Source organism: Grammomys surdaster, unplaced genomic scaffold (assembly GCF_004785775.1).
Source record: "Grammomys surdaster isolate TR1022 unplaced genomic scaffold, NIH_TR_1.0 166, whole genome shotgun sequence".
Taxonomy (NCBI): Eukaryota; Metazoa; Chordata; class Mammalia; order Rodentia; family Muridae; genus Grammomys; species Grammomys surdaster.
Genome location: NW_021604614.1, coordinates 2,431,504 through 2,446,022, shown reverse-complemented (window position 1 = coordinate 2,446,022; position 14,519 = coordinate 2,431,504). Strand labels below are relative to the sequence as shown.

The 14,519-nt window shown below is 50.3% G+C and overlaps 1 protein-coding gene across 1 annotated transcript in view; it reads right to left on the bottom strand.

The window, feature by feature from the left end:
• Nucleotides 1-14,519, bottom strand: part of Eln (elastin) — a 46,052-nt gene that overhangs the window by 10,555 nt on the left and 20,978 nt on the right. The window contains exons 12-26 of the mRNA XM_028765941.1: nucleotides 14,271-14,300; nucleotides 13,436-13,507; nucleotides 10,904-10,945; nucleotides 10,474-10,518; nucleotides 10,158-10,205; nucleotides 7,285-7,374; nucleotides 7,141-7,200; nucleotides 6,173-6,391; nucleotides 5,111-5,164; nucleotides 4,508-4,597; nucleotides 3,776-3,826; nucleotides 3,266-3,415; nucleotides 1,961-2,029; nucleotides 569-670; nucleotides 428-487 (exon numbers count right to left, since the gene is read on the bottom strand). Of these exons, the coding sequence (XP_028621774.1) occupies nucleotides 428-487; nucleotides 569-670; nucleotides 1,961-2,029; nucleotides 3,266-3,415; nucleotides 3,776-3,826; nucleotides 4,508-4,597; nucleotides 5,111-5,164; nucleotides 6,173-6,391; nucleotides 7,141-7,200; nucleotides 7,285-7,374; nucleotides 10,158-10,205; nucleotides 10,474-10,518; nucleotides 10,904-10,945; nucleotides 13,436-13,507; nucleotides 14,271-14,300 (1,182 nt within the window). The remainder of the gene's footprint in view (nucleotides 1-427; nucleotides 488-568; nucleotides 671-1,960; nucleotides 2,030-3,265; nucleotides 3,416-3,775; nucleotides 3,827-4,507; nucleotides 4,598-5,110; nucleotides 5,165-6,172; nucleotides 6,392-7,140; nucleotides 7,201-7,284; nucleotides 7,375-10,157; nucleotides 10,206-10,473; nucleotides 10,519-10,903; nucleotides 10,946-13,435; nucleotides 13,508-14,270; nucleotides 14,301-14,519) is intronic.

The window sequence follows — 14,519 nt, the reverse complement described above, 5'->3', positions numbered from 1 at the left end:
GCACCACCATGCCTGATTTAGGCAGTGCTGAGGATGGAAGCCGGGGCGTCATGCATGCTCCATGCCTGATTTAGGCAGTGCTGAGGATGGAAGCCGGGGCGTCATGCATGCTACATAAGTGTTTTACCACCTGAACCACATCCTCACCCTGAACCTGTTACGTTCTCCTAGTGACCTTCTGTGTGTAGCTATGCCATTGACCCCCACACTTGATACATAAACTCTGGAAGTCACTCAGCTATCTAGGGAACCAAGACTGGAAGGCAGGCCTCTCTCTTGCTGGGTCTGTACTTCTGAGCCCTCTGCTAGGTGCTATGGGGGACAGCAAGGATGCAGCATCTGAGACACTGTTTCCTGTGGCTGTGCTGGGGCTGTGTGTCCTCGCTGGGTGGGTGGGGACAGTGGAGAGAAATCAAAGCGCACTCACTGTACTGAGCTTTGGCAGCTGCCTTAGCAGCAGATTTGGCAGCAGCTGGCGTCCCTGCTCCTGAAAAGAGGAAGAACATTCAAGATGGCACTCGTGAAGGCTCCGGGGAACCCCCAGACCCACTCATCCACCATAGCTCACCTCCAAGACCACCAATTACAGTGCCAACTCGAGGAGCTATGATACCATTAACAGCACCAGGGACAACTCCACCGGGAACCCCACCAACACCAGGGCCCAAACCTAAAAGAGAGAGAATAGTTTATCTGTAATCAAGGCGTAAACAAAGAGTGCAGGGGCTGTTGCAAAGAGCCTCAGCTGAGTCAGGAGCTATGGGTTCCCTTCCCAGCCTTGGTAAAGACTTGCTGTGCGATCTTGGGGCAGATACTTTCCCTTGCTGGGCCTCTTTTTGCTCCTATATAATAAGAGTCAGATGTAAATTTAGTAGTTTGTAACCTTTTGAGGGATGGTGGAGGACAAGCAGGTTTATTCATTATTGTTTTACTTTTTTTTTGTATTAGAGAATAAATGGGAAGTCTTGGACATGCTAGATAAGTGTTCTACCACTGAGCCATGCCCCCAGCCCCTCCCTGGGGGATTCTAGGCAGGGGCTCTACCACTGAGCCACGCCCCCAGCCCCTCCCTGGGGGATTCTAGGCAGGGGCTCTACCACTGAGCCACGCCCCCAGCCCCTCACTGGGGGATTCTAGGCAGGTGCTGTATCACTGTCACATCTCTGATCTCTCACAGGGGCATTCTAAGCAGGAGTTCCATGACTGCTGATGAAAAGGTCCCAGATTTTTTCATTATTATTATTATTATTATATTATTTACTTTGAGACAGGGTCTCACTAAATTTCTCAGTCTGGACTTGAACTTTCAATGCCCTTGCTTTAGCTCCTTGAGTAGCCGGGATTATATGCCAATACTAACAAACCTGGCTCCCAGATCTGCTAAGGCCAGGTGTCACCACCGGCTAGCCCATGACTGAACCCCAGCTGAGCTCCAAGGAGTGGAGCATCTACCGTTAATCATAATTCTGGATTAATCACATTTAGGAAATGTGTACATTCTTGACCTTGACAACTATCAAGAGGAAGGCTGACCTTGGCATCTATCAAGAAATGCAGCTCCTCAAGGGGATGAGGCTGGATTCTAGCTTGAGATGCAGAGAGAACAAGTCCTAGGGAACTAGGAGCTTTCAGATGTAGGTTGGGGCAGGTCATGGAGGGCTTGGCCGTCCTACGCTGCTAGAGAGGAGCAGGTAAGCTAAAGGCTGTGAGAACAGCTCATACTCAGGGCTGGGCATATGGCTTAGAGAGTAGAGCACTTACCTGCCATATAGGAAGTCCTGGGTTCTATCCCCGAGTACTGTATAAACAAACCCTGGCACCACAGTGCCTGGAATACTAGCATATGAGGGGTGGAGGTGGAAAGACCGGGAGTTCAAGGCCACCCTTAGCTCCTCAGCAGGAGATGTGAGAAGCCTCTGGTCTGGGGGTCAATGGTCAGGTACAGAGGGGGACAACTTACCATACTGGCTTGCTTTGGCGGCTGCCTTGGCGGCGGCGGCAGCAGCTGCAGCTGCAGGGGTGCCTGCTCCTATTTGGGTAAAGGGAGCATAAGATGAGGCAGCCCTGTACCTACGAGGATCTCAGTCCTGTTTAGGATGCTCTTAAGTAAAAAAATTCCTAGTAGCTCCTTTATGCCAAGCTGTCATAGGAAATGACTCCTTCCTCACCCTTAAAATAAAGTTTATAAAGGTTTTGTTGGGGACTGTAGAAGAAAGTATTGACTATATAGATCTGTTTTGGGAAATTTGATTTCTGAGGTTTCCTCCCATATATGAGTCCAGGAATCACGATCCCACAATGTACTTTGAGGCAGAGTCTCTCACTGAATCCAGAGCTCGCTGTTTCAGTTAATCTAGCTAGCCAGCTTGCTCTGGGGAGTCCCTGTTTCTACCACTCATACCCTAACAGTACAAGCAGGCCACCGTGTCCACTGGCTTTTATGTAGGATCTGGGGATCCAGCCTCTGCCCACTAAACTTACTGCAATGCTCATTATCCCCCTGCAACATCTCCCAAGTGCTCCCCCTCTCTCCTTTTAAAGTTTGTGTTAATTAATGAACCTATTTATTTATTTATTTATTTGTGTGTGTGTGTGTGTATGCTTGCACACATATAGGTATTAGAAGACAACTTGTGTGAGTCATTTCTCTCATTCTGACATGTGGGATTTCAGGCTTGGCTGCAAGTACCTTTACCCACAGAGTGACCCTTTCTTTCTTTACAATATCGGAAAGGACTGTTTTGCATGTTTAGCAAGCTCTCTACCACTTAGCCACACTCCTAGTCCTAGTTCCTTTATGAACAAAAAATACATAAGGGTAGTTTTATCCTAGAGGGGGAAAAGCATGCAGAAGAGAAATTGGAAAAACCATAGCTAAGAAGGGGATCCTCGAATAGCAAGGTCTTTCAATCATCTCCCTTTGATCTCTGATTGGTGGATAACAAAGGACTTAAGGCCACCTGAGTGAAGGGTCCTCTGTTGGTAGGGAACTAGAAATATCCCAGAGTTAAAGGCAGATCACTGAACTCTTGGCGACAGGAGGCTCTTTAGAGCTGGCTGAGTCTCCCCAGGAAGGGAGACGCTTGTGAGGGATCAGCAACCAGGTTCCTACGGAGCGCCCCTCCCCATTCAACTGCTTTAGAGGAAGTTCTCCCCACCTCCGCATTCATCTCTGGTATCAGTTTTCCTATCTGTAAAATACCAAGCCCCAAGCTTCTTCTATAAGACAATACAGACCCATCTCAGGATGGGAAACATAGCTCACCTGGCACTCCACCAGTGCCCGGCACACCTGGTACTGCTCCTGGCACTGCACCTGGCACTGCACCTGGCACTGCACCTGGCACTGCACCTGGTACTGCACCTGGTACTGCACCTGGTACCAGGCCTCCCAGGGCTCCGGCTCCTCCAGCACCTGGAGAAGAGAAGAATGAGCCCCTGTGTTCACCGCATCCATCCATCCATTGATCCACCACCACACAAGCACCCACATGTGTATATGTATGTGTGTATGGATAAATGGAGAGAGAGGTGGGGGGCAGACTTGTCTGGCACCTTCAGCTCACTCTTTTGGAGTGAGCTGGCAAACAAGGTATCAGTAATGTGGTTCCACAGCAAGTGGAAATGGTGGAAGAGTTGAGCACGGTTTAGAAGGCAGGTGGGGGTTGTGGACTTGCGTCTTTGCTCCGGAGGCCCGAATGTGAGGCTGCTTGGCCATCACTCAGAGCCTGGGCTCCACAGAGAGAAGGGCAGCAGACAGGGCAATGTCACTTACCATACTTGGCAGCTTTGGCAGCGGCGGCAGCAGCAGCTGGGCTTGCACCTGCTGGAAAAAGGGAAGAGCAGGTGGGCACGTGGATAGAAGAGTTAAGAGGATGGGGAGGTGGAAGACAGGTGGTCAGGCAGGTAGGGGAGTAGGTCGGTGGGGATGGATGGATGGTGGGCGAATGGACAGATGGGTAAATGGAGGGATGAATGGATGCATAGACTGAAGGATGGATAGACAGATGATGGATGGATGGATAGATGGATGGATGGATAGACAGATAGATGGATGGATACACAGATGGCTGGAGAGACGTGTGTATACATGTATGGGTAGATATGTGGATGAACGGGAGATGGACGGTGTTTGGATACATGGATAAATGAGATGACGAGGCAGACTGATAAGTGGATGATTAGGCAATAGATTAGTGGGCAGGTGGATGGATAAATATACGAGTGTATGGATGATGGATTGATAGATGGTTGGATAGATGGATGAACAGATGTATGAATGGATGGATCAATAGATACACAGAGAAATAAATGAGTTCTTTTGCCCAGATTACTGCTGAACAAGGATTGTACCTTTCCCAGTTCCTAAATGCTATGAAGATTGCCTCTCTCTTCCCTAGCACGCCAAAGCCCACATCTACTCTCCAAGTCCCCGCATGACTTGAAACACCCATTTCTCCTCCCGCAGCTTCTCAGAGATGCAACTAGAGCTCATGGGGAAAGATACCTCCGAGTCCAGCTCCAGCTCCAACACCATAGCCAGGAAAGCCGCCAGCTCCAACCCCATATGTCGGGATGCCAACTCCACCTCTGGCTCCTGTGGAGGAGAGAGAATCCATGAAAAGAGTCTCTGGTGATGCTGGACAAGCTCTGGAAGGATGCTCACTGTCTGGGAGAAAGGATGCATGCTTCCTTTAACCTGGTCCTTGAGGACAGGAAACTGGGATTCACTGGCTCCCTGACCAGTCTCCTCCATGAACTCTAGTCTTTCCTGATTCCCTGGGTATTTGGGGGAGGCACCCTTTTGTTATGATAATGTGAGTGGGTTTACTCTAACCAGGCTTTCTGTCCTTTGAAGGGACTTCGGCCAAAGCATGGAAGAGTAGGGACACTATCTAGATTGGGGATGGCATCCTGGGGTGGTCCTATCACTTAGCGCCATGGCTTCACGTCGGTAGATAATTGGAGAGACACTATCCTGAGATCCAAAGGATCCAAGTAACTCTGCCTGGGACGTTCCCAGGGTGAGCCGCTCTCCTCCAAGCAAGAGGATAGAGGGCTTGTCACTCTGGCGAGTGGAAGCCACCTCAGGGATGGTCAGGGCACTTACCATATTTGGCAGCTTTGGCAGCAGCTTTAGCAGCTGCAGCTGGTGACACAACCCCTGGAGAGATCAAGGGGACACAATGCTCAGGAGAAAATGGAGGAGAGGTGGTCAATGTGTATTACCCTGTCTACCTGTCTGTTACTCCGTATTATTCTTATTAATCAGTAGAGCTGTGATATCTGCTCATCTGTCCATTCACCCTCTGTCACGTCTCTGCCTATCTACTCTCTGTCCTTAGGTCTCAGTTCCCCTACCCACCCACTAGCTCTCTATCCATTTGTTTGTTGATGGGTAGATAGATCAATGCATGGATGAGTGTATGTACGTATGGGTATATGGACAGATGGAAGGATGGAGGAACGCATGGATGGAAACCTAGACATCGATCACTTAGTCATCCACAGCTGCGTCCACCTACCCATCAGCTTACCCACCCACCTGCCCATCCACCCATCAGCTGGTCTGTCAGCCTGTCTACCTGTCTATCCATCACCGTAGCCACTCATTCGCCCGTGCATGCATCCATCATCCTTCTAACCATGTGTGCAGATTCCTCCCTGCATGCCCATCTGCTTTCCCATCTGATAGCTCGTCTTCCCAACTGTCCTTCGCCCCTCCTCTCTACCTGCATATTCACCTCTTCTTGTGTCTACTCAGCCTCTGCTCACCCCCTCATTGGTCAGTTCAACTGCTCATCGACGTGACCAATTCTATGGCCACCCACTTGACCAGTCTATCCACGTTGCTATCCATCTACCACTTACTGAGCACCTACTTAGCTAAGCGGTGGGTGCATACTAATGGAGGGCATGGTTCCTGCCTTTGGCCGCACACTGTGAATTAGGAGGGAGGATGGAGATACTGCTGCAGCTAGAAGCTAACTGGAAAGTTATTATGATCCAAAATGGAGGGTGTCAGACTTGGCCAAGGGTCTATATAGATGAATGAAGTTTTAGGGAGGGCACAAAGTCTCGACAATAATTTATATTGCTTATACACACACATACATACGCACGCACGCACGCATGCACGCACGCACGCACACGCAGAGCCCAACTTACTTACCTGGTCCACCCCCAATGCCTGGACCTCCGATACCAGGGATCCCAACACCTGGGATGCCACCAACACCTGGGATGCCACCAACACCTGGAATGCCACCAACACCTGGAATGCCACCAACACCTGGAATGCCACCAACACCTGGAATGCCACCAACACCTGGGATTCCAGCACCTGGGACCCTGACTCCTGGTCCCCCAGGTACTACACCTCCAGCAGCTCCTGTAGACGGAAAGAGGGTTGTCCTGGATTGAGCCTTGTGGGGGCCTCTGTAGGCCTCCTAGGACAGATGCATAGGTCAGTTTGGGGACCACAGTTTGTAGTGAGTGAAGGATCCCATGTGGATGGGTTGGTGATCCCTCTACAAAGACTCAACTCATCAGAGAACAGGGGATGGACTAAGATGGAGCCCAAAGGGACCTCTAGTTTGGATATGTAGCTGGAAGAACACGATTAATTCTAAAGCAAAATCAAAATGTCTGCTATAGGAACTTAGGCTGTGGGGGAGGGGGAGGGGGGCACGGTGTTGTTTGTTTTGCTTTGTTCTTTTGTTATTATGTTTTAATTTGCAGTACTGGGAATTGAAACCAGGACTTTGCGTATGTTCCCAGTCTACCCTTGAGCCACACTCCCAGTCCCTCACTGGGGGATTCTAGGCAGGGGCTCAACCACTGAGCCACGCCCCCAGCCCCTCACTGGGGGATTCTAGGCAGGGGCTCTACCACTGAGCCACCCTCCAGCCCCTCACTGGGGATTCTAGGCAGGTGTTGTATGGCACCATCCCTTCCCCTGCAAACTCCATGCAGAGTGAGAGCTGCCTTTGAGACAGGGTGACCAATATGGACAAAAGCCTCCTTTTGGGGAAGGTCAGAGATGTCCCCAGGTGAACAGAGGCAAAGTCTACCCATCCTTATGGATCTCCAGTGTTCACGCAGGGCCCCGAGCCTCCCATTTCCGGGGTGGACACTCACCATACTTAGCAGCCTTAGCAGCAGCCTTTGCAGCAGCAGCTGCTGCGGGAGTTCCAGCGCCTGGAAAGACAGGCGCAGAGGGTGAGGCGCTGCCACTGTGGCCCCTCAAGGACACCTCCACCCTCCAGCTGGGAGAAACATTACCTGCAATGCCTCCAATCCCAGGGATTGCGCCAGCACCACCAGGAATGCCAGCCCCTCCAACACCGGGGAGGACTCCAGCTCCTCCAGCACCTGCTGGGACAAGGTGCCACGTGACTCCCCAGAGCTTCTGAGGCCAGACAGGGAAGCTTCAGAGGGGCCAGCACATTGTGTGTGTGTGTGTGTGTGTGTGTACCTGCATGAGTATACTTGTGTATGTGTATAAGTGTGTCAAGGGCAGATGTTAACCTTTCCTCAGTATCTTTTTTTCCCCTTTAGCCTTTTCTTACACGTGTGCACATGTGTGAGTGCATGCATGTTTCCCCATGCATGTGGAAGCACATGCATATGGGTGTTTGTGCATTTGTGCATGTGGCGGCCCCAGGTGATGTCGTGGAACAGTCCTTGATGAACTTTTACTTTATCTATTGGGCCAGGGTCTCTCCATCAGTTTGACAAGTCTTATTAGCCAGCTTGGCTCTGAGGAACTCCCCATCTCTGCCTTCCAAGGGGAACCCAAACTCCAATCCTAAGTAAGCGCTTCAACCATTGAGCCATCTCTCCTCAGACCCCATCTTGATTTTCGAGACTCGATCTCTCACTTGTACCTGGACGGTGTGTGGCAGCTAGCCTGGCTGGCTAGTGAGTCGCAGGTATCTACCTGTCTCTCCTACTCCAGTGCTGTGATTATAAATGTGTGCAATCTTTCCTCTCTCTTTAAGGATTATGGGGCTTGGGACTCAGATTCTCCTGCTTGTGTAGCTAGCACTGTACTGACTGAGTTACCTCCCCAGGCCCCTTACCATCTGCTGTTTTGTGAGACAGGGTCTCAATTAGGTGACTCAGGCTGGCCTTGAACTATGCATCAATCTTGCTATTTCAGCTTCTTGGTGGGATGCTGGCTTTTACCCACTATCCTCTCCACCCAGGAACAGGCCTCAATCTCTCCAGCTGGGCTTGTTTGGGAAGGTTCCTGCCTCCGAATTCTTGGGTTTGCCCCCCAAAGTGTCCATTTCAGCTTGCTCATGAAGGGAGTCCAATGTTCACAGACAAATCCCTTTCTAATCACCGATACATACTGACAAACCACAAGCTCCGTTCCGCGGGCCAGAGGGGCCCCCAAAGGAATGCTGAAGTCTTCCTTTCCCTGTGTTCCGAAGACTCAGCCAAGTTCCTAGTCCAAGTGTCTGGCTGCCCGGTTCTGGCAGCCCCTCTCTCCAGGCTCTCCAGTTCCCAGATTCCAGTTATTCCCACCAATCCCAGTCTGCCAAGGGGCCTCTGTGCAGGGGGCGGGGGGAGAGTCTGGGGGCCTACACAGGGCAGGATCGGTTTCTCCTCTAACTTCTGCCCCCTTAGCTGCTAGGGTCTTCAGTGCCCTCCTGACCTGGAAACAGGAAGGCCTCCTGGGTTGCAGACCAAGGAGAAAACTTTGGCCCTAGTGAGCTGACCTCCATCTGGATGCGGAGAGGATGCTTCCACCACACCGGTGGTAGCCACAGCTTGGCTCTCCAAGGGACTATGGACTTGGGGAGGGGTTACATTTTTTTTAGTACACGTGAAATGGATGCATAACATTAAAAATGTTTATATAGCTGCTGCCTATATTTCTTTCTCTAATGGCTGTGGTACCTACCCTTTATGATTGGGTTCTTCCTTCCTGTTTTGTTTTTGTTTTGAGACAGGGTCTTATATAGCCCAGGGTAGCCTCACACTTGTTATGTAGCAGAGGAAGGCCTCAAAATTCCAATGTGTCTGTCACTACTTCCTAAATGCTGAGTCCTCACAGTCAATGTTCTTTGTGTCTGGCCCATGGGGCAACAACCCCACCCCCCCCCCCCCCAGTATGCTAAAGTCTTGAATGACAGGTCACGTTCTTCAGTTAGCATCTCTCATTTTCCCCATGGAGAAATATGACTGTCAAGGCTGTGTCCACATCCCCTGAGATAAGTGAGTGGAGAAAGGGGCACTGGATGGAGGGAAAGGAAGGTTGTAGGGGGTGAGACAGGAAGGACGGGAGGAGGATAGAAGGGGCATGGATGGGGGAGGGTGGGTGAAAGGATGAGAGATGCCTGAATGGAGGGATGGGCATGTGTATGTGTAGATCAGGAAGGAATGGGTGTGGGAGGGAGAGGAGGAGAGGGATGTGTGAGGGGACAGATGCAGAGATGTGCCATAGATAAGGGATGGATGCTGAAAGGGAGAGGTGGAGGAACAGGTGCGTAGATGGAAGGATGGATGGATGGAAGGACAGATGGATGGAAGGATGGATGGATGGATGGATGGATGGAAGGATGGATGGATGGAAGGATGGATGGATAGAAGGATGGATGGATGGAAGGATGGATGGATGGAAGGATGGATGGATGGAAGGATGGATGGATGGAAGGATGAATGGAAGGACAGATGGATGGAAGGATGGATGGATGGATGGATGGATGGAAGGATGGATGGAAGGATGGATGGATGGAAGGACGGATGGATGGAAGGATGGATGGATGGAAGGATAGATGGATGGAAGGACAGATGGATGGAGGGACGGATGGATGGAAGGATGGATGGATGGAAGGATGGATGGATGGAAGGATGGATGAGGGTAGAATAAGAGAAAGAGGGAAGTGTAGAGGGATGGATAGAGATAAGGAGGGGTGGATGGGTGGAGAAGATTGAGGAACAGAGGGGCTGATGGATGGGTAGATTATGGATAGATAGATAGATAGAGGGAGGGAGATATGGAGGGATAGGTAGGTGGATAGAGAAAAGGGAAAAGAGAGCTACATCCGTGGGTCACATTGTTGAAAGATGGATGCGGGGATGCAGAAACCACATGGCTTGTTATTCTTCTATCACAGAATGGCAAGGGTCCCCAGGGGACTTACCATACTTCGCTGCTTTAGCTGCTGCTGCTGCTGCCTGGGATCCGACCCCTGCAAGAGCGGAGGTGAGGGGACACTAAAGATGGTGATGGTGTCCAGGTATCCCCAGAGCACTGAGCTCCCAGCCTCACAGACACTCAGATGTAGCTGCGGGCTTCATAGCCAGTAAAGGCCAAAGAGCTGCCCCAACCTAGCTCAGAGTTTAGGCTTGGACCAAGGGTTGGATGGGTTAGCTGGTGTTTTGGATGGTCCATGGAGATTGGAAGGGGGCATTGGTGTCCCTTTGGCTGGAAGCAGGTGAGATTTTATTTTCTCTTACCTGTCCCTGTTGGGTAACCAGCTTTGCCCCCTGCACCAGCCACTCCTGTAAAGAAGATGCTTGGTTGTCACTCACATAGACCTTGCCACTCTGCTGTCCCCTGTCCCACTTGTCCCAAGTCTCCCCCGTCACCTCCAACAAAACTGTATACAGATACAAGTATGCATAGGGGATGCCATCCCAGTTTACAGATAACAACACTGAGGCTTGGAGAAGGAAACAATAGCTTGCTCAAGGTGTTGTAATAAGAAAGAGGGTCACAGCTGAATGCTAGGCCAAGTTCCCTGTGTTAGTCTTTGTCCTTTGGGAATTTTTATTCTAGTGCCTTGCTGGGTGTTTTCTTGGCCCATGGCTGGGACCTCAGTACCCTTGCCATCCCATAGGACTAGAAAGGATCAGAGCCCCGCAAACCCATGAGGGCACTACTTACCATAGGGCTGTTTCCCATTGGTATAGGGCAGTCCGTAGCCACCTATGGACAGGATAAAGGATGGATGGGGGAAGGGTTAGTGCATGGATGGATAGTTAGGGGAGAGACAGGGAAGGAAGAAAGGGTATGTAGGGTATATGGATGGATGGAAGGATGAATTGTATAACAGATGGAGAGAAAGAGGGATAGATGGAGAGATGAATTAGAAGGAAGAAATGATGGACAGATGAATGGAAAAGAATAGGTAGAGGAAGGCAGGATAGTGGAGAGATAAATGGGTACAAGGGAGACGTGATAGATGGAGAGGATGGGTAGAGAGGAGTGATGGATGGACAGACAGATGGATGGAAAGTGGGTAGGAGGAAGGAGTGATGGATTATGGATAGATGATGAATGGACAGACAGATGGATGGATGGACAGATGGACAGATGGAAAGTGGGTAGGAAGAAGTGGTGATGGACAGATGGATGGATAATAGATAGATGGATGGATGGGTGGAAAGTGGATAGAAGGAGTGGTGGATGGATGGATGGATGGATGGAGAGATAAGTAGGTAGAAGGAAGGAGTGACGGATGATGGACAGATGATGGATGGATGGATAGATGGATGGAAAGTGGGTAGAAGGAAGGAGTGACAGATGATGGACAGATGATGCATGGATGGATGGGTGGGTGGATGAACAGATGGAAAGTGGGAGAAGGAAGGAGTGATGGATGGATGGGTGGATGGACGCATGTATGGAGAGAAGGAGGGTAGAAGGTGAGGGATGGGTGGAGGAGGCAGCGATGGGTGGATTGGTGGAGGTAGGTCTAGATGCCTTGCCTGTCTCCCCTCTGCCTGATCAGACAGACCTCCCCACAACAGGTGCTTTCCACTCTCGTGAGGATCACCACTTGTTAATAAAGTCTTTCAGGTAGAGAGAGCAGAGAGAGGACAGGTATTCCTCTCCAGACCTAGGTACCAGCATGGCCCCTGGGGTCTGAGCATCTTCCTGTGTGCCTGCTCCCCACAGAGGCTGTGCCATTGTCTGGACTGACGGCTGTGGTAGAGATGACAGGGTGGTGACAGTGGGGAACTAGACACGGTGGAGTCTTTCAGATGCATGGTGGGTTTTTCTTTCTTTCTTTCTTTCTTTCTTTCTTTCTTTCTTTCTTTCTTTCTTTCTTTTTTTTTGGTTTTTCGAGACAGGGTTTCTCTGTGTAGTTCTGGCTGTCCTGGAACTCACTCTGTAGACCAGGCGGGCCTCGAACTCAGAAATCCACCTGCCTCTGCCTCCCAAGTGCTTTCTTTCTTTTTAAAATTCATTCTCTCTTGATTTGTTTTGTGGTAGGGTCCCATTCTGTAACCCAGGCTGGCCTCCAAATCATTGTATGCCTCATTTGTTGCACAGGCTGGCTTTGAAATTATATAATCCTCCTGCGTCCAGCCTCCAGAGTGCAGGGCTTATAACCCAGTACAACCCTGCCTGGATGTGTGTGTGTGTGTGTGTGTGTGTGTGCAGAGGCTAGACAACAACATTGAGTGTCATTTCTCAGGAGCTATCTATCTTGACTCTCACTAGGACCTGGGGCTGGCTAAGTAGGTTAGAATTGCTGGCCAGCAAGCCTTAAAGATCCTCCTGTTTCTACCTCTCCAGCATTGGGATCATAAGCCTACCTTTCCATGCCTGGCTTTTTTGTTTTTCTCCTTTAATGTGGGCTCTGAGGATTGTATTCAGTTCCTTGTACTTGTACGGCAGTTTACCAAGTGAGCCATCTCCGTAGCCCTGTAAGTACTGATGCTTATCCCAGCGTGAACAGGGCCAAGCAAGTCCCCTTGAGGCTGATTTTCCAGCAGAGGCTCAGAAAAGCATGCCTATTATTATTATCACGTGCTTGTACGTACATGTACATACATGTGTATGTGTTTGTGAGTGCATGTGTGTATACATATGTATGAGTGTACGTATGGGTGGATACCATTGTGTGTATGTGTGTTTCCAAATCTGTATAGATACAGATTTGTATATATGTGTGTGTACACGTGTACATGTTTGTGTTGGTGTGTATGTATGCACATGTGTATGCATTTGTGTGTGTATGCATGGATACCACTGTGTGTATACATGAGTTTGTGTGATTGTGTGTGCGTGATACCAATGTGTGTGTACACATGTGTATGTTTGTGCACATGTGTGTATAATATATATGTGTACATGTGTGAGTGCGTGTGTGGATGTGTGGATACTGCTATGTGCTAGTGGAACTCAGAAGACAACCTCAGTTCAGTCCTCTTCCACTCGTCTGAGGAAGGGTCTCTTTGTTGTTTGCTGCTGTGTACACCAGGCTACCCCAGCTCTCAGAGATTCTCCTGTCTCTGTCCCCATCCCCCTCCACCTCAGCTAGGAGTACTGGGGTTACAGATGCACGCTACTGCACTCAGCTTTATGTGGGTTCTGGGGATTTGAGCTTGTGCAGCAAGTGCTTTACCCACTGAACCATCTCCCTCCACCTTGAGTCAAGAAGCATCTTGAAACCTATCACTGGCTTACCTGGCAGCCTTGGAGCTTTGATGGGATAACCCAGTGGGACACCAGGCTGCTGACCCCCAAAGGGCCCGACCCCTGCAAGATAAAGAAAGTCAATCAAAGTCCCAGACCTTGGTGTGGCGGCATCTCCTCAACTCCCTGTCAGAAAATCTACTCTCTGTTCAGTTGGAATGAGTTCCTCCCTGCTGGCATTCTGTAACTTCTCTGCCTTGGGGACCTCCCTATCTCTTTGTCATGGGTCAGGGACGCACTCTCCAGTGACAGCCCAAGTAGGAGCTGAGGGACCCACGCCTACACTCATCTATGCGGACCTCAGTGTACTGCTGGGTGTCTGGGTTCATTTTGGATCCACATTGATAGAATTTGGGTTAAGACAGTGGTTCTCAACCTTTCTAGAGACCCTTTAATAGAGTTCTTCATGTGGTGGTGACCCCCTCCTCCACAAAATTATTTTGTCGCCACTTCATAGCTGTAATCATGCCACTGCTACGAGTTGTAATGTGAATAGCTGATGTGTAGGATAGCAGATATGTAATCCCTATGAAACGGCCATTTGGCTTCCAAAGGGGTCGCGACCCACAGGTTGAGAACCTCTTGGTTCAGCGCTCATGGTTGGGGACTGATGACACTTTGGGTAGAGGCCTGGGGTTTGTTTGTTTTTTAATTTTTGGAATGTGAGTTTTGGGGGATTGAGCTTAGGTCCTTATGCTTGTGTGATTAAACTCTTCAACAAGCCTTGAAACGAGAGGCATGAGGGAGATCTGGCACATATGGACAGGTTTCTGGGTGTCTAGCCCCAGAGTGTCCTCTCAACTTTGGGAGAGCAGCTTTAACGTACCTGGGATTCCAGAAAAAGCACCACCTCCACCTGCAAAGACAAAGAGCTGCCGCTGTGGCCCAGCACTAAGTGTGCAGGGCACGGGACACTGGCTCCAGGCTTCCTTTGATGGTGATGGCCAAGAGACCATCATGGAGCCACGCCCCCAGCCCCTCCCTGGGGGATTCTAGGCAGGGGCTCTACCACTGAGCCACGCCCCCATCCCTCACTGGGGGATTCTAGGCAGGGGCTCTACCACTGAGCCACGCC